At 35.9% G+C, this 23,762-nt stretch overlaps 1 protein-coding gene and 1 pseudogene across 50 annotated transcripts in view; one reads left to right on the top strand and one right to left on the bottom strand.

Annotated features, from left to right (window-relative positions):
- The window catches only part of EIF4G3 (eukaryotic translation initiation factor 4 gamma 3), a 439,835-nt gene that overhangs the window by 176,628 nt on the left and 239,445 nt on the right, over window positions 1-23,762 (bottom strand). For 25 of the 50 annotated variants that reach the window (XM_071217722.1, XM_071217735.1, XM_071217737.1 and 22 more), the window contains 4 exons: window positions 14,264-14,443; window positions 13,569-13,683; window positions 3,848-3,945; window positions 1,066-1,188 (listed from right to left, as the gene is read on the bottom strand). In XM_071217722.1, coding sequence (XP_071073823.1) covers window positions 1,066-1,188; window positions 3,848-3,945; window positions 13,569-13,683; window positions 14,264-14,443 — 516 coding nt within the window. Of the gene's footprint in view, window positions 1-196; window positions 269-1,065; window positions 1,189-3,847; window positions 3,946-13,568; window positions 13,684-14,263; window positions 14,444-15,312; window positions 15,334-23,762 lie in introns of all 50 variants that reach the window. The other 25 variants (XM_071217719.1, XM_071217720.1, XM_071217732.1 and 22 more) reach the window with 5 other exon arrangements.
- LOC101427853 (V-type proton ATPase subunit G 1 pseudogene) lies at window positions 4,591-4,975 on the top strand (annotated as a pseudogene).

Raw genomic sequence — 23,762 nt, 5'->3', positions numbered from 1 at the left:
GAAATCCCTTATTATCCAGTCACTACAAAGGGAAACAAGCAGCTCTCTACTCCTGAATAACTGCTTTAATTTGTTTTAAACATTGGGTTCTCACTTGAGATAATTTTTAAGATTGGAAAATGACTCATCTCCTCTGAATCATTTATCAAAATTTCAAATGACCCAGGGATGAAATAAAAATTCTGGCATCACTTACTATCAAAATTGGAGAGTCCCATTCCCTATTGTAGTTTACTAAACTCCAGTTCCTCCTGGAATGTCTTGATTTCTAAAAACAAGAAAGTAAACTCTTAGAAGAACATGATAACCACGTTCCTCAAAAGGAACATAAAGGTGCCTAGCTGATAGAAGTAGTTACCTTTGGAATTAATTAAAGGAGACGCCCTCCACTCAAACTCATCTGGGTAGTCCTATAAGGAGAGAGGTATACCTTTAGAGCAGGAGTTCTTAACAAGAGATCTGTGAGCTTGAAAAGAAATTTTTAAAAAAACATTATTCTTCTGGGAACATGTTGGTGTGGATGTGATATATTTATTAAATAATACACAGTAAAGTGTGGACTTGGTAAGGGGTCTTTGGTTTTCACTTGACTGGCAAAGGGGTCCATGGAACAAAAAAGGTTAAGAACTCCTGCTTTAGAAGTACACATTCAAACGTGTTCAGAATAACACAGTCAATCACCTCAAGCAACACTGTTTGGTAAAAATGTTTAAAATTCTTAATCTCAATGTTTCCATTAACGTAGTATGCAGCACCTAATTCTTAAATTTCCATAGTAAAAACATAAAATAGTTATGTAATGGTGCAATTTCCCTAGGAATGCAGCTCCTTTTGGTAGCATGCAAGAATTCATTAGGAAGAGTAGCAGCAGGTATGCTCTGAATGTGACTTCCAATAAAATTTTGGAAGTTGTAACAATTTGTAAAGAGAAACAACATATTTGAGGCTATGAGACAACTGATGGAAATGGAAAACACAGAAAGTGGCTATAAAAAAATAGAAGAGGTCAGTTTAGGTTAGTGAACAAATATACACTATCATCCATCACAGCTCACTATGCCTTACCTGAGGAGGAGTAGGTGTGGATGTGGGTCTTCCCATGGGTGGAGTAGGATTTCTGCTGCCACCTCCAGACATAATCTCCTCTGTTATGTCTCTGCCTCCCTGGTTGGGATCCCGAATTCTTATCTATAAGGTAAAACAAAATGGCAAATACTGGTTGAACCTGAAACCCAGCGGAGTTGCAGCTAATTCCTTCCCTCCAGTTCTTCAGGCTTGCCCTAGACAACTAACAAAATGACAATGATGGACAAGTTCTATCCCCAAAACAAGGAGTATCTACAACTCGGCAAGCAAAACAATTCCTTCCATCTGCCCCATATTTCAGTCCCCTTTCCCTGAAGTAGTCAGAGCAGATATCATTGCAAATCCCTCAAGAGTGAGGAATGAACAAACCTAAGGGGGGAGAGTAACCATGGACCAAAGTAGATTTATTGTTAATGTACTTATTATCTTGTATTAATGAAGTAATGTAGTAATGAATTAATGAAGAGGTTCAGAAGGGGAGAGGAACGGATGAATAGGTGGAACACAGGGCATTTTTGGGGCAGTGTAATTGTTCTGCATGATACCGTAATGACGGATACATGGCATTATATATTTTTCAAAACCTATGAAACTGTACAGCACAAAGTGTAAACCATAAGGTAAACCATAGACTGTGGTTGGTAGCAATGCTTCAAAATTGGTTTATCAATTTTAACAAATGTACCACACCAATGTAAGATGTTAATAATAGGGAGACTATGTATGTGGGGTGGTTATATGAGAACTCATTACACTTTCACTATAATTTTTCTGTAAATCTAAGACTTCTCTGAAAATAAAGTTTATTACTTAAAAAATCATTAAATCGTAATAAAATAAAACAGCATACATAACAATGGATATCTGTGTAGCAGATTTACAGGCATATGATGTATCAAAGGTACAAACCGTCAAATATCAAAGTTAATAATCACCAGACTGACTTTGTTTTAATCACAGAATCCTGTAGGGTCACTCAAAGCAATGTAGGCCATTAACTCTGACATGAACCAATTAGAATAACTAGTTAAAATGTGTTCTGGTTGTTTGGATTTCTAGGTCAAAAAGGCAAAGTATTTATGCTTTTATCATAAGCACTGTCAAATAGACTAATTTTATTTATACTGCTTAATTAAGATAAAGTTCCTAAATATTTTTAATATGTAGAATAAAGTTTTAAATGCCCTAAATGGTTCTCTTTACTAACTGAAAAATGCATATTCCCTATTATTTAGAAATAGAAATGTATCTTGCAGTTAACCTTATATATATACGTGAGGATGTTTGCTGCAGAAGTGTTTTTTTTCAACGAAGACATGGAAACATCTTAAAGATCCAACAAGAACAGAATGATTCAAAACTTATACTATTTCCTAACAATTAAACACCATGTAGGCAACAGAAAGAATAAGGTTGATATACATGTATTGATATGGAATAATCTTCAATATGTTTTGCTAAGTGAAAAGCTGAAAGATGAAAAACAGTGTGTATGGTCTTCCTATTTTAATTTTTCTTACAAGCTACTTACGCTTATGGATATCAGTGGGAAGAGTGCTGTGATAGAGATAGAATACTGGGTGGAGGCCATCCATGCTGGGACAGAGCTGAGACATGAGGGCCACCTCAGTCTGTCATTACCTGCAAAGTTTTATCAACATAGCCCTGGCTTTATAAGACTTTCAAAGAATTCACTAATGAAACCATCAGGATGAGGAAGCCTTCTGGGGAATAATTCTTCAGTAAGATTTCAATCTTACCTTTTTCCAGATATGGAAACTTGCTTCTAATTACAGTTTTAATTATAACTTCTGATTCATTTGTTGTTTCTTCATTAACATGTTATTACGGTCTTTCACTTTCATTATCTTCTCTATTCATTTTTCTGCATTCTAAGACCAATTTCTACAATACTGATTCAATATTTCCATAGCATCCTTTCTCAAATGCAGTGTCATGATACACTGGTATGTTCCGTTTATTGTGGCATGTATGCAAGTAATTTGTTTCTAATAACAAAGTACCAAAGTTTGTGACCGTCATTAATTTTTATTAGAAGGCTGTTGCTATGTCACTCCACCTATCTTACCTTTGTGAATGTGGGAGTATTTCTTGATTATAATCATCATCTATTGAGTATGTTGTGATGGATAAAAGACTGTAAACCACTCTTCTACAAAATGCTCAGCAATGTAAATTTTATATTATTGCACTTTAATTCTCTTGGGCCTGCCTTCTTACACATAGGCAAAGCCCCTGCAACTTACAAAAAACAATTGGAAAGTATTTTCTAAATTCTGCTTTCTGTTAATATAAATTTATTCCACAGGATTTTTCTTGTCCTTAATACTTTACTTCTTCTCTTTTGAGCTATTTTTTCCACCATTCATTCTTGAATGGAGAGCTGATTAAGACTGGTGTTAAAAGATAGTCAAGATACGAGAATTTAGCTCAGACTCCTTCCACTGGGTGATATCTTAGCAGACTAAACCCTCCCACTCTGAAGTTGGATGGAATGCTCTTAAATAATACATCTAGTTCAGTGTATGTTGAAAGCTGATATTATGCAAAAAGTACTTGCAACTTATATTTATAGGCCCATACAAATCCTCCAGGTCTAGTGGTGGGGATATAAGTAAAGAATGAAAAATGGAAGAGTCATTGTGAACTGAGATGAATAATGATTATGCAAGGGTAAACCTATTTGACAAGAGAAAAGAGTTACATTTTAAAATACGAAAAATAGATAAAGATCTCTTACTGTTTTTTTTTCTCTCTTGGCTGGAGGGGGCTGTTGCTGTGTAGGCACTATGATAGGTGCTGACTGATAGACTGGCTGACTTGGGTAAAAAGGCGTTCCTAAAGAATTAGAAAAGAATGAAAAGAAGCATTTGGTTATTTTGTCAACTGTTATGACTATCAATGATACTCTGCCTCTGGAGAATCACTTAAAAAAAGAAAGAAGGAAAACAAACACATTCTTTCTTATCATCTCTTCCCACTAGCTCTCCTCCATTTACTGAATTGGTCAACAAATGATTCCCAAAACATAATGTCTTCAATAACTCATAAATACCTATCTTTTTCAGCATTCCATATGCAAACAAGTACTAAATAACCAAAACCTGCAGGTTGCCACCAGTGTCACCTTTCCAAAACAAATCATGCTATATATTGCTGCTTTAAAAATCTATTCTGGTTTCCCACTAACTACGTGCAAGAGTGATTCTTAACCAACGTTTGCATGAGTTTGCATGTGGGTTTGCTCAGGGGTGGAAAAAGCACAGACTTGATCATCTTGGAAGTTGGGAATGGTCTACTATTCCTACTTACAGAGAACTACAACCATAGGGAGCCACTATTACTGGTTGACTAATGTCCTGAGGTTGGGGTGGAAAAAGGCAGAAAACAAGCAACCTCAGGATAAACTCCAGATACTAAGCATGGAAATCAAGACCCTTACAGGCGAGCCCTTTTAGGCTGCTGGCCTGGGCCTTGAGAGTCCCTGCCACCATGGCTTCTCAGTCGCAGGGCATCCAGCAGCTCCTGCAGGCGGAGAAGCGCGCTGCTGAGAAGGTGTCCTAGGCTCGCAAGCGAAAGAACCGGAGGCTAAAGCAGGCCAAAGAAGCAGCTCAGGCTGAAACTGAACAGTACCACATGCAGAGGGAGAAGGAGTTCAAGGCCAAAGAAGCTGCAGCTCTGGGATCCCACGGCAGTTGTAGCACTGAAGTGGAGGAGACCCAGAAGAAAATGACTATCCTCCAGAACTACTTCCAGCAGAACAGGGATGAAGTTCTGGATAACCTTTTGGCCTTTGTCTGTGACATCCGACCAGAAATCCATGAAAACTACTGCATAAATGGATAGGGGAGAAGAAGTGCCTGTTCCATGGGTGGGCATTTTAGATGCCTTCACATGGAATGTGAAGCTTTAGCGAAGCTAGAGTTATATTCTTGGGGAAAGGCATTAACTTATTTCTGTATATTATGTAGTAGGTCCTTTCACTTTTTAGAGTAGCAAACCTAGGTTCTTTGTATAGACTTAGAGCTTATCCAAAGAATTTCATCTTTTTACCTCCTGTTTCTTATTAATTTAATGGGTATATGTTGTCTGATTTCCTTTGCCATTTAGCTCAAGCTACATATGTGGCAATACTGACTTTTTCTTTCTTAGATCTAGTACCAAAAACCACATTTAAAGAAAGAAAGGGGTTAAATGTTTTATTTCCCTAAGGCTTTCTTAAAGGTCAGGGGCTTTATCTATGCAAAAGTAGTAACAGTCATTTGTAACGTGTGTGAATCAACAGCCAACCTTAAAGTAGTCCTTTCTGGCTAAGTTTGAACAATGAATACTAGAATAACTGAGCTGCTTTTAGTTTCTTTTAATAAAAATTACTAGATAGAATTCAAGACTTATTATATGTTATTGCTTAAAGTACTGTTAATCATTTAAAAGTAAAGATTCTTTGTCATGCAAAAAAAAAAGACCCTTACAATCTGGTTCCGGGTTTCTAACTATATTTTCTATTATTCTCAACGCCATTCTTTTGTTCTAGCTATAACCTACTCCTAACTCTTATCCTCTGAGAACACCAATCTCTTTTACATCTTCCATGCCTTTGACTATACTGCCTTTCTGTCTGAAACATCTTTTTTCACCTATCCTTTGTATTCCCTATGAACTATATTTAATTTTCAAAACTTAGACTATAATAATTATTATTAAACTAGAGTGCTTATAGTAGAGATGGTGAGAAGGGGTCAGATTCTGGATATTTCAATAGTAGAGCCTATGGATTTGCTGATGGATTGGATGTGGGTGTGGGAGAAAGAGGAGTCAATATGAAAACTCATTTTTTTTGTTTGAGCAAGTGGAAGAATGGAGGTGCTATTTACTGAAATGAGGAAAACTGGAGGAGAAGCAGAGTTTGGATGAGAAAAATTAATAGTTTGATTTTTGGACATGTAAAGTTTGAGATGCTTATTATTAGACTTCCAAATGGAGATATCAGATAGGCAGAGAGAAGTCTAGAGTCAGAAGATAGTTATGAGCTAGAGATATCCATTTTAGAACTGGCAGAATATGGACCATATTTAAACCATGACACCTAAATAAAATAATTAGGGAAATGAGTACAGATAGAAAAGAAACCTCAGGACAAAATCCTGGGACATTCTATGTTTGTTTAGAGGTCACATATATGAGAAAACACAGCAAAAGGAGATAAAATGAAGAACCAAGGCAGTGCCTGAAATGAAGGTGTTTCAAGAACGGAGGGGGGGGATACTTAACCATGTCAAATGGTGCTGAAGCAGGCTAGTAAGATAGGGAATCAACAGATGGATCTGGAACCTGGCAAAAAGTCCACGTGGACATCAATAACCCCACAATGGCTGCTGGAAGACCCTTCCCAAGATTCTGCCACTCAGAAGACTTCCTCCAGAAGCCAGGAGAAGCCCTGGATATTCCCCAAGGACTTTATCATTGGGCCCTCATGGAAGGTTGATGGGAGAAATAAGTAATCAAAACAGCAAAGAGCTGGAACTCCTCACCTGCCATTAGAAAAGGGGTGGAATAATTAACAATTCAAAAACCCAGGTGAGAGGCCTGAATGAGCACTCTCGCTCTCTCTCACCTGTGGACCACTGTCCGGCCCTCTGCACACCACTCTTGCTGTTTTTCCTCTGTCATGTGGCCATGCAAGTAAAACCTGGGGATTTATAACCTATAATGGGGAATTGCAGTCTGTAAATAAGTCTGCTTTATCCCTTTTCAACCCTTTCCTCTCTACCTGGGACCCCTGATCTGTGATTTTCTCCCATTTCTCATCCCTCCCTGCCTAAATAAATTACTGGCCTAACTCAACCAACGTGCTCTTGAAATTCATTTTCTGCAGCATAGTCAAGAACCTAATCAACATCTGGTAACAATGCTGAGAAATCAAGTAAGATTTAGCAAGATAGACGTCATTGGTGACCTTGACAAAAATTGTTTGGGTGGAGAGAAAGGAACAGGGAGTATATAGTCCAATTAAAGTGGATTCAATAGTGAAAGATGAAAAAAAAAAAAAAAAAAAAAGAAGACAGTGAGTACAGATAACTCTTTTTCTGAAAAGTTTTGCTGTAAAGGGAAGAAGAAAAATGGGGCTATGGCCAGTCAAGAATATGGAATTTAAAAACATTTTCTTAAAAAGATGGAAAATAAAACAATATGTCTGTTGATGAGAGAGGGAAAAAAGTGATAATGTGGGCAAGAGAGAAGAGGATTGCTAGTGTGATATCCTTAAATGGGTACAGGAGGAAGAAGGATTCTCATCACAAGTGGAAGAGTACCCTTCAGTAGGAAGATGGATAGTTCACTTACAGTAAAAAGAAAGAAGGAAATATGTTTGCAGATAGTTAATACAGGTAAAATCCTTGGTACTTAGTAAATAGTTAAATAATGTTGGCTGCTATGATCACTGTCACCACTGATTTCATGACTATACCCAACACCATCATAATAATCTTCAAGTGGAATGCATCATGCGTTGCAGTACAAAAATTCTGCTGATACCAGATTTCAAGGATCAGATTTGGAAAAGATCTGAACAGAGGACATACCTAGGATTTCAATAAGCTCAATGTAAAGAGACAGAAAAACCTTAGCCACCCTCTAGCAGTAAGTGAACTATTTTCAAAGCAAAGTTCAGATAAGCTAGTTCTAAGCTATCTTATTTAGGTCATTAGCTCTTCAACTAAGAAAATAAACTACTAAAATTAGTTTCAAATGCTACTGGACAAGCAACATAGTCTGCTCACCTTGGTATATTTTTTCAACCTAAGTAAAATAAGATCCAAAAGGTGAATCAACCCCCCTCTTTTTTAAAAACAAGATTAGTCTAATGAAACATTTTTTTGTTTTTAACAAACCTATTTCATTGATATGTATTAATAAAGCACAAATCCATTCAAAGTGTACAATCACTGTTATTCAGTATAATCACATAGTTGTGCATTCATCACTCCAATCATTTTTAGAACATTTTCATTATTCCAGTTATAATAATAATACTAAAAACAAAAACCAACCAATCAACCAAACAAAACTTGCCTCTCAATAGCGCTATGCTTCCCCTGACGTACATAGCTGCTATTCTGTTTCCTTCTCTCTAGAGCATCTGTATTTATATTTTGTAAAAATAATCTTATATATGCAAAATGACCCATATTCATTTTTTACATGATGTTTCACTATATTATAAAGTTCCATATTACATTTTTTTTCCATGTTACATTTTTAGCTTTCCTTCTAGTAATACAAATGCCCTTAGGCTTTCCCTTTCAACCACTGTCATACCTATATTGTAGCTCTGCTAGTCACAAACAGCATTATGTGCTCTCACCATTTCCATTTATTTCCAAAGATTTACAAACAATCTTTTAACCAATTCTGCACAAATTAACCATCAGCTTTTCATTCTCGACCCTCATTTTATTTTCCGGTGACCTATATTCTATTATTAATTCCAAAAGTATACATAATATATTTTATTTTTTTAAATTTCTTTTTCTTTAGTTTTTACATAATATATTTAGTCTGATGAAACATTCTTGCATTAACATGACTATGGCAATGCCTGGTATATTCTACACATCCAATTAACACCTGCTGAATAAACCTGGCAGAATGGAATAATCTGAATAGAATGGGGTTAAACACAACTAGTGAAATAACAAGTTGTCTTAATTATGGGGGCCTAGGAGAGCTAGAGTTGGATTATAAGCTAATCCAACTTCTTATATAATTAATGACATTTAATAACATTTATAATTTTATTAAAATCAGAATTGCTTTTGCATTCCATATCAATTAGGCTAGTTACTTAATCTCTCTGGACCTCAGGTTTCTTATGCTTAGAATGAGGCAGGTTGGTCTAGATCAGGGGTCTGCCAATTACAGCCCATGAGCCAAATCTGGCCCAACATTTATTTTTTAAATAAAATTTTATTGGAAGACACTCACACATAGTAGTTAATCTCTCCTCTACAGCTGCTTTTAAAAAGCCTAAAATATTTACTACCTGGTTGTTTATAGAAAAAGTTTGTTGATATCTTGGTTGAGATCAGTGGTCCCCAAACCCGGTCTACATAAAAGGTTCCACTGGTGGGTGGTGAAATTTATACAATAATAACCATGAAACACACCCAAGTCAAGCACAGTTTTAACAAGTTCACTCTTTTAGAAAGAATTGTTGCTATTTTGAAATTATTTCAGTTCTACTCTTTTGTTTTTTAAAAGAGCCATTTCAGTTTTTCTGGGCTTTCTGCAAGAGTACCATATATGAAACAGCACTAAGCCAGCAGCTGCACTTGCCACAATTCTATTACAATTTCACCATGTTTCCCTTGACCAAAAACACACTGAGTTGTCTCAGAGTTGAAGCATTCAGCAAAAAAATGGCAAGGCAGAGCGACCATAATCATGAGCCTGATTTCCATGACAAATACGGCAATGTTGTATTGGCTAGTGGAGCCACTTTCTGTATTGCTTTATGGACATATACAGCAACAAAATTGGAACAGAATGCAACCTATCCCCTGTTGGCAGTCACCCCAAAGGAATGTAGAGATCAGTAATCATTCAGCTGGTATAATATTGAATTTTGTCAAAACTAACTCATAACTGATGCCAAGTTAAAGCACTGTGCACCCATTTTAAAATATGGCACTACTGAAGGAAAAAAGTACATTTGAAACCTCAAAAATAGCCTTTCTATATGAAACCAGAGTAACAGTAAATGGTAGTTTTCTTTAAAGATCTTATTGTCAATATTAAAACTTTCACATTTCTGTGTTTTTTCCTTTATTTTACTTTTTTTTTTTCACTCAATATCAAAAGTTCTGGGAACTATCATTCTAGTCAATATTTAGATGTCTTCTCATTAGTAAAACTCTAAGCATAGACATCAAACAAATGCACTATAAGATCCTAAAAGGCAGAGAGTATCTAACATCTACTTCTTCCAAAATACCTAGCACAACGGCTTTTGCATTATACACCTCCCAAAAAGCTCAAAACTTTGAACTCCCCATAGAAAGAATGATAAAGACAGTGGCTAAATATCCAGGTCAGGACAGAAAAATCTATTTATTTCACAGTACACCCACAATAATAGTAAGAACAGCATACAACCATATCACCAAACACAGTTATTACCTCTCTAGGAAAACACAGTCCAATTCAACATGGGATGCCAAAAAGGTTCCCACCTCTACATACCACTGTGAAAACAACGATTCCCTGAGCCCTTATGAGCTGAATGGGTTATCCAAGGCCCATAAAAGACTCAGGAAAAGAGTGGGGAATACGTATGGTAGAATGACAAGAAAGGAGAGTTTATTGGTTTGAAGCAAGGGGAAGGGATCTTCTGTTACTGCAAATTCTCAATCTTTTCTTTTCCTTCCCAATACCACCCCCACCACTAACCATACTCCTTTGCTCCCAACCCTAAATTTTCCATATTGGGCCATTATTCCCTAGGGTTGGCCTGGAAATAATTTTGGTCTACCTCAGAGAAATAACAGGTATCAAAATGTTTAAGAAAAATTGATGGGAGAAAAACTGAAAAGCTTACCCTGAGGCAATATTACTCAGCATTTTCCCTCCCAACTGGATTAAGACTGCTAGAATTACATTTTACCAACAGAATCCCAGGACTTTGGTTGCAGAAATTCAGTGTAGGTAAGAGTATTCTTGAGAATACTTTTCAAGGGTATAATTCAGGAGGGGAGTAAAATGTTAGTGTGCCAGAGTGAACTGCGAACCTAAGGATGAATAGTTAAGAATGCTAAGGAAATAGACCATCCAGTTCACAAAGTCTAGCATAGGGAAAGAAGGAACAAATCAGGAAATTGATTACTTTAGCCTGTTCTATTAGAGGAAGGTCTCCTACCTTCGACCAGAAAATCTCTGCATCAGAACATAAAACCATGATCCCTTCCTCATGCCCACTTCTATGCCGATCCAAGATAAGGACAGGAGAAGTAAAAGAAGAAAGGGGAAGAGCCAGGATCAAAGGGAAAATGAAGAAATGGGAGTGGAAAGGTAAGAAGGCAGGGTATAGATTCCAAGAAGGCAGAATAAGAAGGATGTTTAATGTTTCTAGATCATAAGACTGGGACTAAAACTTTATAATTCTGATAAAAGCATATTAGCTAGTGACAAAATTTTAAGTTAAAATATATCTCCACATAACAAAAATAATCTATATTTATTAATAGAGGACTGGATAACTTATGTTTCATTCCTAAAATGGAATACTATGTAACTCTTGAAAGAAATGAGGGAAATTCTATAGGTAATAAAATGGGAAGATATCCATGAATATATTGTAAGATGGGGCAAAAAACAGGAAGTTTTAGGACATAATGAATATTATGTGCCCACCTTTGTTAAAAAATGTGTTTAAATATAAATGAAAAACAGGGTATGTATCAAACCACTATTCATTTAGAGAAAAGGGAGGGTGAGAAATTGGCTACTTAAACTTTATACATTCTATATTTTTATTTGAATGTTTTATCATTAACTTGATTACTTTTATAATGAAATAAATTATTTTAAAAGTTTTTCTATTCTTACAGAAACTAGGAAAACAGTTTTAATCTAAGTGATGAACTATTTAAGGACTAATGGGCTCTGCATAAGAATTTCCTGGGGAAGAAAGAATAACTATAAAAGGTAACACTTCTCATAAATACCTGAGAAACAACTGTACCTTAGCATACTGCCTTTTTTTTTTTTTTTTTTTGGTAAAAAGAACAAATATACAGTTCATATAACAGAAATAAATGGAGCCAAAACATTGCAATACTGTATATATCAAATCTGCAACTTGCTTCCTACTAGTAAACTAATCTTTATTGTTTCTATAAATACTGAAGCAATTATATTAATAGCAATGGAGAAAAGACACAGATTTATAATAACTTTAATGATGAAATTTCCTGAGTCAAAAGTAATTTACATAATCTGCAAATATGCAGATTAGAATTCAGTGAAACACCTATAAAAATGATTTTGTAAATTAGAAGACAGTTATATTCATTTTGCAATAAGGAATTGGAAAAAAAATGTCTATTTTCAGTTAGTTATCTGAGAGAGCACATAATTTTACAATTTAATTCATTTCTAGATAATACCAACAGACAGTAATTTTAATTGGATTTAGATTTTCTGAATAAGGACCTATATATACAAAGGCATTAGAGTTGAATGAAAAACTGAACTAAAGCTAAGTTCAAGTAGTACACAAGGAATCTTTCAATAGTACTGGTAATAATCCATGTCAAAATCCAGGTGATAGGTATACATTATTTTACTTTAAAACTCACATATATGTAAAATATTGTTCTGAAGATATCAAACTATGCATAGTAAAAATACATCCCAATAAAGCTGGGTTAAATAAACATATTTTGAGACATTCAATGAAGTTATAAAGTAAGTAATTTTGAAATGGCAGTTTTCCAAGGCAATACTACCAAGATAATAGAAAGCTTTCCCCTTCTTTAGAAGTAAAACCAGGTAATACTTGGTTGCTTCGCCCACTTTGCCTCAAAACTGAGGGAAAATTTTCTTGGGCGATTCTAATACAAATCAATTCTGTTGTAAAGGTCTTAACTGAGTCACTAAATTCCAATGTTAGGAAATGGATTAAATCATAAATGTTTATTAGACTAGATTACCATCTTCAAAGAACAAGTTAAAATTTTAAGGTCTTTGCTGGCACTAGAAGAGATCAATGCTTACTCAATCTTCAAGCTTGATTTTTCTAGTATTTTCTGATTTTATCCCTTATAATTCACTATTTATGGAATATAACAAGTGTGGCAAAAATTTGTCTAATAAAATAAGTAATTTTCATCACTCCTTAGGTTCAGCATTGGCTCACACACCAAGTATAAGCTTGGCTCCTGTTTCTCTGTATTAAAAACACTTTTTAATTTTCAAGGCATTTTCATTTGAATTAATTTTCAAAACCTTCTTAGGACTTAGATTTTATCACAATTTTGCAGATAAGGAATTAGCGTATAATACATTGGGGGTGGGGGAGGCAGACATTAAGAAAACTAAGTAAAATCTCTAAGATATTAGGTGATGATAAATGCTTGGAGAAAATTAATATAGAAGGGAGATAGGTAAATTCATGTCATGAGCAAAAATATAGTAAGCATTTGAGTAACAGAGAGTTGGTAGCAGATGCCTGAACTCAGACACGGGTTGTTTCCAACTGAACACTATCTTCTTCAGAAGATATCATAAATATATTTCCATACTCCTTCATTTTAAGCACCTTTCTTTTTAGAGAGAGTAACTCTCTTTGCTTTGTTTAAAAATCCCACACATTTCTAAGCATCATTGCCCAAACTGACGCACCAAACAACAAAATGAAATAAACACAACCGTCCAGTAGAAATGGCTTGGATTTTCCTACTTACCATAAGCATTGGGGAAATCCCCAGGTCCTGGTCCAGGATAAAAAGGACCTGGCCCTGGTGGTTGAACTGGATACTGTTGTGGAGGCCCAACATATGGAGGGCCACTATGACGGTACTAAAAGAGAAAAAGTATAGACATTTAATGAATAATATGAATGGAGCTTAGTATTGTGAAATAAAGTTAAATGTATGTATTTGTATGTGTTTAAGAGAATCATGTAAATGAGGTGAAGACACTTGGTTAAAGACATTTAAAATGCTTGCTTGCCATCAAGATGCAATGAGGATGAAGAGAAAGTTGTGTCTTAGGAAAGCCATATAGCAAATCAGTATACAGGCAGACACCAGCTCATTGTAAAATGAGTTCAAGCTGGTAGCTTTCAATGACATTAAATGATATCACAAAAAGAATACAGTTATAGAATCCATTTCAAGGCAGCTAGTTATGAGGAGGGGATGGAGAAGGACAATGAAATAAAAACAATTTCTCTATCACCTTAGAAAATTATAAGTAAAGAGAAGTAGAAACATCTCCTTACAATATTATGGAAATAAAATTGTTAGACTTATAATCAATGAAAAAAGTTCACACATCACCAGACACCAGTGCCATCACCCACTCTCCCTGCTCCTTCTAATGAGAACCTGAGTTGACTTCCACTCTATTGTTGGGCCACGCTTGCCTGATACTTTACCTGTGGTATACAGTACTGAGGACCCTGGGGCACTGGGTACGGCATAGGCAGATGGTTAACCATCATGATGTGCTGATTGGCCTGATACACTGCAGTAGGTGTCTGTGCACCAGGACGAATGGAAGGACTGCTGTTCGGGATGGTAGCTCTAGGAGGCTGTATTTGAGGCCTCTGGAAAAACTAGGAAGGGGAGAAAAAATATATTTATTTTTTTACAAAGGGGAATATATAAATTTATTTTCCTGAGCTTTCTCCCTTTTTCCACTAATAAAAATCTGATCAACTTAAATTAGAAATACAGTATAAAAGAGTTGAAAGTAACTATGGTTGGGTTTCACATTAAGTCAATTTTGTTCAATGTTATCACACATTTAAAAACAGTAGCGTAGTCTAATTGTTTTAAAATAAAGTCTTAGCTATTTTTAAAATAAGAATTCTGTCCCATATTATTCATTTAAAAACATACAATAAAATACAACAGGGGGCAGCTGGTATCTCTGCCAAAGCTGTTCTGTTGTATAAGAGCATCGACATTTTCTTAAAGAGTAGGGAGTTCGTTATCAGCTCACTAGAGGTCAATATAGTCCTCACCCAAAGGCCAATATTCAGGGCATTTATAAAATACTTAGAACACGAAATCTTTCTGGACATAATTTTCAACCCAGTCCACCAGAGAAACTAAATGAAAACTATCTCTACAACTGTCACATGCTGAACATGCCTTCCTTTTCCAAAAGGTGGCAACCCCTTACAAACTGAGGCCAACTTTGCTTTCTAGAACAGTTTGCAATAAAAGTAGAGAATCTAGACAGGCTTAGGAATGGTCTGGAATAAGAAGAACTAACATTTCAAAAGCCTAAATAGCAGGCTACTAGTACCTGTAGTCATTTATGGTTCTTACCCAAGGCTTAAAAGTCTGGAAACAATTTACCAGTAATGAATTTAAAATGTGAATGTATCTATTTAGCAACAAACAATGAATCTCATTGTAATAATAATATAAGGGGACAGAATAATAAAGAGGCCATGCAGAACCAGTAGTTTATTACCTGGATGGGTCTGAATCCTCCCTTCAATTATGAAGCAAGAAAGCAGCAGGAAACAGAAAGAAAGCCAATGGAACAGCTTATAGATCAGTAGGAAGGGGTAGGACATAGCATGCAGCTCAATAACAATATCTTTCTATTTAGAAATAATAAGAGAGAAGCTAAAAAGAAGACTAGAAAATCAGAATATCAACCCTCCACTTGAGAATTCAAGGGCATATAGAATCAAAGAATCAAACCACATTTAATCAAAAATTAATTAGTGGCAAAAATCTTCTAATAATAACCACAAGTTATAACAGCTTGAATGGAAATGTCTGCTTGGTGGCACAAGTACAACTGGGACTAATGATTCCTGTTCTTGATTCTCATGTATGCCCATTAGGTAATACAGTATTAGTCATTTAGCTTCTCTATGATCTACTCTCCACCTTGAATGGAGATGAGTTAATAAGTGCCATTTGTTACTCGAAAGTTCATAAAAATTGAGAAATAAATAAAACTTTTCAAGATATATCAGACTTTTTGTGACAGAAATTTGTTCTTTTCATGAATCAAGCATTTAAGAGGCCACTTAGAGCTTTAAAATAACAGTAAAAATGTGATCTAGCTTCAGTCTCTCTTAAGTTGTTTCCAACTCCATTAGTGTTGCTACTAGTCTTAAAAAAAAAAAAAAAAGCAAGGTTGAGTTTTGACCTCTGGGTCCACTCAGGTTGTATACTGTGCTACTCTTATGCATCAAGCTACCCACAGGTGGTATACGAAGAAAATTTGCATCTTGTGCTGAAGTGGGAGAACTGGGATCCAATGCCCAAGGCTCGAAGAACTGGGATCCAATGCCCAAGGTTCATCTCCATTCAGCCTTCAGACCCCAGGACAAAGAAAGCTCTAAAAGAGGTTAAGTCACAAAAAAGCAATAGACAGAAAGATATAGCAGGAGAATGGAGTGAATAGGGGAATCAGAAGGCCACAGAGAACAGCTGATAGAGATGAAAAGGAAGCACAGGAGATGAAGTTTATAACACAAGAAATTGGGCTGGGACACGAATGCGGCACTAGTCTTTTAGTTATCTTCACTGACATAGTTTGGTGACAGATTCAAGAATTTGTTTTGGCTGCAATCAGGAAAACTGAACTAGCAAACTTTCTGTTTCTGGACTGTACTTCCCTTAATTACATAGCAGATAACATTATTATAAATCAATATATGTGAGTTACAAACACCTTTTAGGGATCAATTTAAGCATTTTCATAACTTGATCAATATATCATGAGTCACAAAAATGTTACAGAACTCAAGGAGAAAAGGGTCATTCACCTGCTCAACTTATTTGGCATTACTAGATCAGACACAGTGGAAAAAAAAAGATTCATAGTACAGGATTTTTTCCATCAACTGTAGAGGACAACCAAGACAAGGAGAATATCAACTGGACACAGGTGATGATCAACTGTGGTTATGCTATCAGCAAATTACATCAAAGCACTTAAATACTGCTTGTAGACAATAAGGACACTAATCCATTAACTTACGCAGAGTAAGAAAAGTACATAAGTTTCTATATGTGCAAAGTGTTCCCACAATTTAACAGTTTAAATATGTGAGTACCATTCTTACTACTATTTTCCTACTGTTTTGGAATTTTCAACCAGCCTGTTCAGAAAAACAAGTTACCACTTACTCAAGGAGGTTTCTGAGTAGCATGATTGTTTTCTTTAGCAGTATTGAATCAGAAACAAACATTTAGTGTGTTTCTAATGATCTTAATACTAACAGAGCTGAGTAGTAAAACACAAAATCTGTGGTTATATTGGCATATGAAAATTATTTTAAAATGAGACTTCAGCTTTGAAGCTCAGGAGAAATGTATTTATATAGGCCCCTTAGTTTACAACACTGAAGACTGATATAGCACTTATTAGCTACCAGGTACCACTCTAAGAACTTTATATGTATTAATTCATCCTCATGACAAACCTTTGAAGGCAGATAAAGTTATTATTTTATAATATAATTTAATATATGTATTAATTCATCCTCACGACAAACCTTTGAAGGCAGATACCGTTATTATTTTATAATATAATTTAAAAACACATTTTATTGAATTTTGGCATATGGGAAGAACACACAGACAGAAATGTACCCCAAGAAAAGAAAGGTCTGCATAATATTCCCTGATTCTTCTGATCCACTCAGAAGGTTGTACATTTCACAAGGTCATCAGTGAAAAAATAATTGTAGTAGAGAAAACATTTATAAAAATCTTAGATCTAGTCTTAAATTAAACTGGACTTATTTTTACCAAGTGATTAAACCATGCAACACATCTGGTTAAGTAATATAGGGGTCAGCTTAAACAGCGAATAAAAAACACTTTTTATCCTAGCCTAAAATCCAGTAGATAAGATGAGGCACATATTTTTACAGTGCCCCAAAGAAATTACACAGACATTAATCTGAATCTCATCATTAGGATTCCAAAAATAAGCTCTGTGGTAGAAAAAATGGAAATAAATCTTTTTTTAAAAAATTAGGTACTATTATTAACACCTGCATTTGGTATATGTAGAAATTGAGGGACAGAAAGCTAGGCAACTTGCTTGAGTTCCTTCATCTGTAACTTAAACACAGTGAGGTCTTAGGTATGCATTCTTAATTATTATATACCTTTCTTCTCATGAACTGAAACATGCCCATATTTTTAAGCAAGAGTCCATCAGTCAGTAGAAAACTTTTCTTTACAAAGGCTGAAGGGATTTGGTGGGACCTTTATCCTACCACACTAATAGTGGCATATCCCTCAACCTCACAACTGATTGCTGGTAAGAAAGTGCCTCATCAGTTAATTCACAAAATTCATGTTTATCATTCAGAAAAACAAGTATCTTTGACCTACAAGACTATAATTCTCCTTATTTCTTACAATAAATGAAACTTGTTCAAATTCTTATTATGTCCTTGGAACAATATTTTACAGACTTATTTTTGTGCTCAATTTCACTGCAATAAAAATGATAAGGACAAGCCATCTGGAGTTTGTCCCTCTCCAAAAAAGAACACCATCACACACATACAAAGACATAGACACAAACACACACAAATACACAGACCCACATCCACAATAATAGAGGTTCTAACATCCATAAGACTTTAAAATCTGTAATAGCTGGAAGTGCAAAGAAATTTTAAGAAGTTGGGTTCTCGGGAAGTGGCTGTGGCTCAATCAGCTGGGCTCCCGTCTACCGTATGGGAGGCTCTGGGTTCTTGTGAAGGCAAAGCTGGCCCGTGCACTACGGAGAGCTGACAGCCTGTGCACAGATACAGAAACACACAGCGAATGGACCCAGAGAAGAGACAGCAAAAGAAAAGGAACAAGCCGCAAACGGCAGGGGGGGCGGCCGGGGGGGAGGTTAATAAATAAATAAATCTTTAAAAAAAAAAAGTTGGGTTCTCTTTTTTTTGTTACTTCCTAACCATGAGTTGCAAACACAGAATTTGCATTTAATAGCAAGATTTAATAGTTGATTGCTAGATGAGTGAACACTGCAGCAAACCACAAGTTATTAAACAGAATGTGTGAATGAACTTTTCTAAACTGCTTGTAATCCTTCTGAATTTCTTTTCCTCTCAGCTGACTAAGGAAAAATCATTAAAAGAATAAAACTCTCTAATACAGGCTATTTTCTCTAAACATGTACCTAACGTTTGAATCACTTCTACAACATAATCTTGGGATTATGAAACTTCAGCAACTCAAGACACAGCTCCATTTCACAGTTAAATGAAAGCTTTGACACTACAAAAGTCTTTCCTCTTCTACTGGCTCCAAATTTTTCTGTGTGCCACTTATTGTGGGGGCCCAGTGGGTACCCCGGCCCTGGCTCCCTTAAGGGGAACAGCCCAAGGTATGCAGCTGCTTGCATGTCCCAGGACACAAGTTAAAATTTAACAAACCTCCTCACAAGGAAACAATGTACTGTACAATTCCTTCCTACAGTAACATCATCAGAGCCCATTTTTTGTTTCATGTGACCCTAGCAGAAACTCTATTACAAAATGTCTTTGTTCTGAGACCCTATATATTGCCCTTCATTTTCCCACCTCTTTGTGGAACGCTACTTTCATTCTTGGGCCTGCTGGCACCAAAGACCCTCTTCTGTCTGTAAGTCCAATAAATAAAGCTTATGTCTAACAGTACACTAAGTGTGCTCTTTGGTCTTCAGCTGCCCCAACCCATGCCCTTCAGGAGTTGGGATGTAACTCCTACTCACTGGTCCAACAAGTATCCCTGAAATGACTTCTAGCTTAAATCCTTCTTTTCCACAAGTGACAGATCTCTAAGTTATTGAAGACTATCATCACTGCCAACGTTCGTACCACTGTCTATTTTTGGTTCCAAGCCAGTCACCATCATCTACCCTGGTATCTTCAACCCAAATTTTGAATTCCCTGACCAGCTTGCTCTTTTCTCTCAATCTGCATGCATTGCTCAAAGTCAAGGACCAAACACAAATATCCAGGTAGGGTCTGCCCAGAATGTATTTGGCAGTCACTCAACATGTGTTGCTGAATGAAAGGGTAATATATTTAGCTTATCCTTGTCAACTACGTTCTGTTAATGAACCAGGCATCAAATGTGCTCTTTGTTCAACCACATTTCACTAACTGGTACTGAGCTTAAATGACAATCCTTTAAAACCCTTAAATCTTCTTTATAGCTGCCAATTTTAATGCTGGAAATACATAAACCACGTTCTTCAATTTTCTGTATACTCTTAGAATTGTGGCATTTTTTCCCTTCTCCTCCCCCACTCTGCTGTTTTTGCTGTCTACATCCATTCGCTGTGTGATCTGATATTTATTTTTCTTTTTCTCTTCTTTCTACTCTAGGATTCATCGGGATTCGATCCTGGGGATCTCTGATGTGGAGAGAGGTTCCCTGTCAATTGTGCCACCTCAGTTCCTGATCTCTGCTGTGCTTCACCCTGACTGTCCCCTTCATCTCTCTTTAGTTGCATCATCATCTTGCTGCATGACTCACTTGCACAGACACTGGCTCACTGTGTGGGCACTTGACTTGCTGCACGGGCACTAAACTTGCTGCCCTGGCACTTGGTTCACCATGCAGGCACTGGCTTGCCCTGCTGGGCACTGGCTCACCACATGGGCACTCAGTTCACCAAATGGGCACTCATGTGGGCATTCGGCTCACCCTTGGCTCACCACACGAGCACTTACGTGGGCATTCGGCTCACCGCGTGGGCACTGGCCCACTGTGTGGGCACCCACATGGGCACACAACTCGTCACGCGGGCACTAGCTCACGGTGCAGGCATGCTTTCTCTTCTTTTTCACCAGGAGGCCCCAGGGATCAAACCCAGGTCCTCCCATATGATAGGTGGAGGCCTTATCACTTGGGTCACATCCACTTCCCTACAGTTGTGTTTTTAAGTCTTATATAGAGAATCTTGCATTTTGTTCCTTTAAAAACTTACCTGGCTAAGTTCAACCCATGACTTCAGACTGTTCAGCTATTTTTTGGACCCTGATTGTATCATGCAATGTCAAAACTACAAGAGCATCAGCAAATCTGACAGGTATATCATTTAACCAAGTCACTTATAAAAGTGCTGAAAAGGGCTAGGTAGAAGAGAAAACTAGGCACAATACAAGAATGATTTCCTAAACTCGATTTCAATTTGTCTTAAGTCTTTTGTTTTTCAATGTTTCATAGTATGGCAGAGGAAGATGAAGCCTTCATCTGGCATAGTATCTTTGGGCAACTTAGTATCTTTGGGCAATTTAAGACAGAGGCTAAACTTAGGTATTCATGACCGCTAACTTTCATAGAAACACTTCAGAAGCATGAAAGAAAATGGTTCCTCTTGGAAAAATCCTTCTAAAGATGAAGTACTTTGTACCATTATGCAAAGCTTCCTGCCAGAATAACATCATTGGTAATACATGCTTATTGAAGATATTGGTAATTACAATGTATCACAACTTTGCTCTCTGAAATCATCAAAACAAGACTAACAAAATAACAAATTAAATAAGAAGAAGAAATTCTTTGAAAATCATCTATTCATTTTCAGCAACTAAAAAAAAATCCTATTCAATCACTTTACTCTCCCATGTGGAAAAAGTTACTGAATATCTAATTTGTAAAGCAATAAAAACCATATTAAAATATGCTTCTAAAATTCTTGGGGGAAAACTGGTAGTGCTGGTTCTCTGAAAAGTCTGAAAGCGACAAGCAACAAAGAGTCTATATAACAGGATATCACTCAGGTTTCAATTAGATATTCTGCTGGCTTACAACACTTATAATGAAGGTTATTCTATTCTAAAGTCTTTCTGTCTTTTGCTGCATGTGGCCACTATCATAAAATTTAGGCTTTACTAAGAATCAGGAGATGTAAGCCTTAGAAATGAGCATTACAATGCAGTAGCAACTCGCTAATTATTGGTATTAAAATTTAAATTATAAGTTCAGCCGCTCTTACCACATTTTAAGTGCTCAGTAGCTACATGTGGCTAGAGGGTGCCATTCTGAACAATAAAGATATGGAAATATTTCCACGATCACAGAAAAGTTTAGTGCTGCCCTAGAGGATTGTGTCAGATGGAGAAAAGAAAGCCCTAAGGATTCTGTCAGGAGCAAGAAGGTGTTTTGGCAGATCATAACATAGAGCTTAGGAAATTAGCATCCTTTTAGAAGATTTTAGTTAGCGCTAAAAAAAAAAAAAAGCTTGGGGAAGGGGGTATAGCAGGTTGTCTCATTGCTAAAAGAAATGAGAATTTACCAAGGGCCTATTATGTACTAGGCACTGTAATACACAGGTACTTTAATTCTAACAACACTCTCAGGGCATAGGTATTGTTATTATAATACCTCAGTATTATATTATTTATGAGCATATTTTATACATTTTACAGATAAGAAAACCTAGGTTAGTTTGTAGTGTAGCTGATAATGAACCCCAGTTATGCAGACTTGCAACCTGTACTTTCCTCACTCTCTATGCTGCCACTCTACAATACCTTGTGGACAAGGCACAAGACAAACCTGCCATCATCAATTTACATCAAGTTCTAAAAAGTCCAGGAGTTCTTGTCATAAGACTGTAAATACACTTGATCTGTTTTATTATTTTTATCCATTAAACTCTGATGTATCGCGGGTTCAATGGGAATTCTCTATACTTATGGTGTAATTTTTCTGTGAATCTAAAACTTCTCTAAAAAGAAAGCTTATTATTTAAAATCAACAAATAAACAAACAAACAAAAAAACCTCTAATGTGCCAAGTCTGGTCCCAGAGGCAAGCCTAAAGCCTTAATTTCTTTTACTTTCCAAATCTAACATACTGCCTACAGAAATACAAATAAATCTAAACCAGGAACTAGGACTTCAAATATATAGCACAAAGTTGAGTAGAGAAACCTTTACAGGTCGTAATGAAAAACAACATAACATAAACCATCTATTTATTTTATTTTATTTTATTTTTTATCTTTTTGAAAACTAACTCAAACTACAACCGGAAAACATACCTATTTTTAATATCTGACACCCGGTTACATGTTCTTCAAGTTTATGAAGCTTAATGTTTATTTATATGAAACCAATTGCTTAGAATATTGCATATTATCCAGGATTTGTGAACACTACGTGAACTAAAGTCATATTTCAACAAACTACAAAATATTTTGTTATAAACACTTTTATTAAATACCAATTCTCTGATCTTTGTCATGATGAAAAGACTACTTGGCTATAGCCTATAAACAATATTTGACCTCTATTGTGAAACCAAAAAGTAAACTAAGTACAGGAAAATACCTAACTTTAAACACCAGCTATACAAATTTCAACGACCAAAGACATGAAATTAACAGCACAAGTCAGAATCTTAAATTATACCAAGTGACTTGTTCTAATTCTGAATGCACTTTCTATTCTTTCCATTTCCAATTACCTTGAGATTCTCAAAAATCATTGTAAAAATAGTTGAGGTATTTCTAAAATTAAGGCTATTTTGCATACAAATTACACAGGACTTCTTGTTTTCCCTTTGAAGAAAACTGTTTTTCTGAAAGTTTTCTTCAGATTATCAAACTCAAAAAGAATAGAATATCCTTATTAATATAAAGAAGCCTTGCAAAAGGCAAACACTAAAAGTACCAGAAGAAGATGAGGCTGACATAATGCTAACTGGACTTGCAGGGATGGAAAGAGAGCCCTCACTGGCCACACATGAAATCTCTTTTTTTTTTTTCTTTCTTTTTTTCACTTCAGATCATTTTATCTACAAAAATATACAGGTTCTGGAATGTTAAACTAGATGACAATGTCATCTTTTCACAAGCAATTAATATCATCTAAATAACACAATATTTTTTTCTTTGCAGTGTTTATAGAACCAATTGTTACTAAGCATCCACAA

This window comes from Dasypus novemcinctus, chromosome 9, assembly GCF_030445035.2.
Source record: "Dasypus novemcinctus isolate mDasNov1 chromosome 9, mDasNov1.1.hap2, whole genome shotgun sequence".
NCBI lineage: Eukaryota > Metazoa > Chordata > Mammalia > Cingulata > Dasypodidae > Dasypus > Dasypus novemcinctus.
This window is presented reverse-complemented; position numbering and strand designations above follow the sequence as displayed.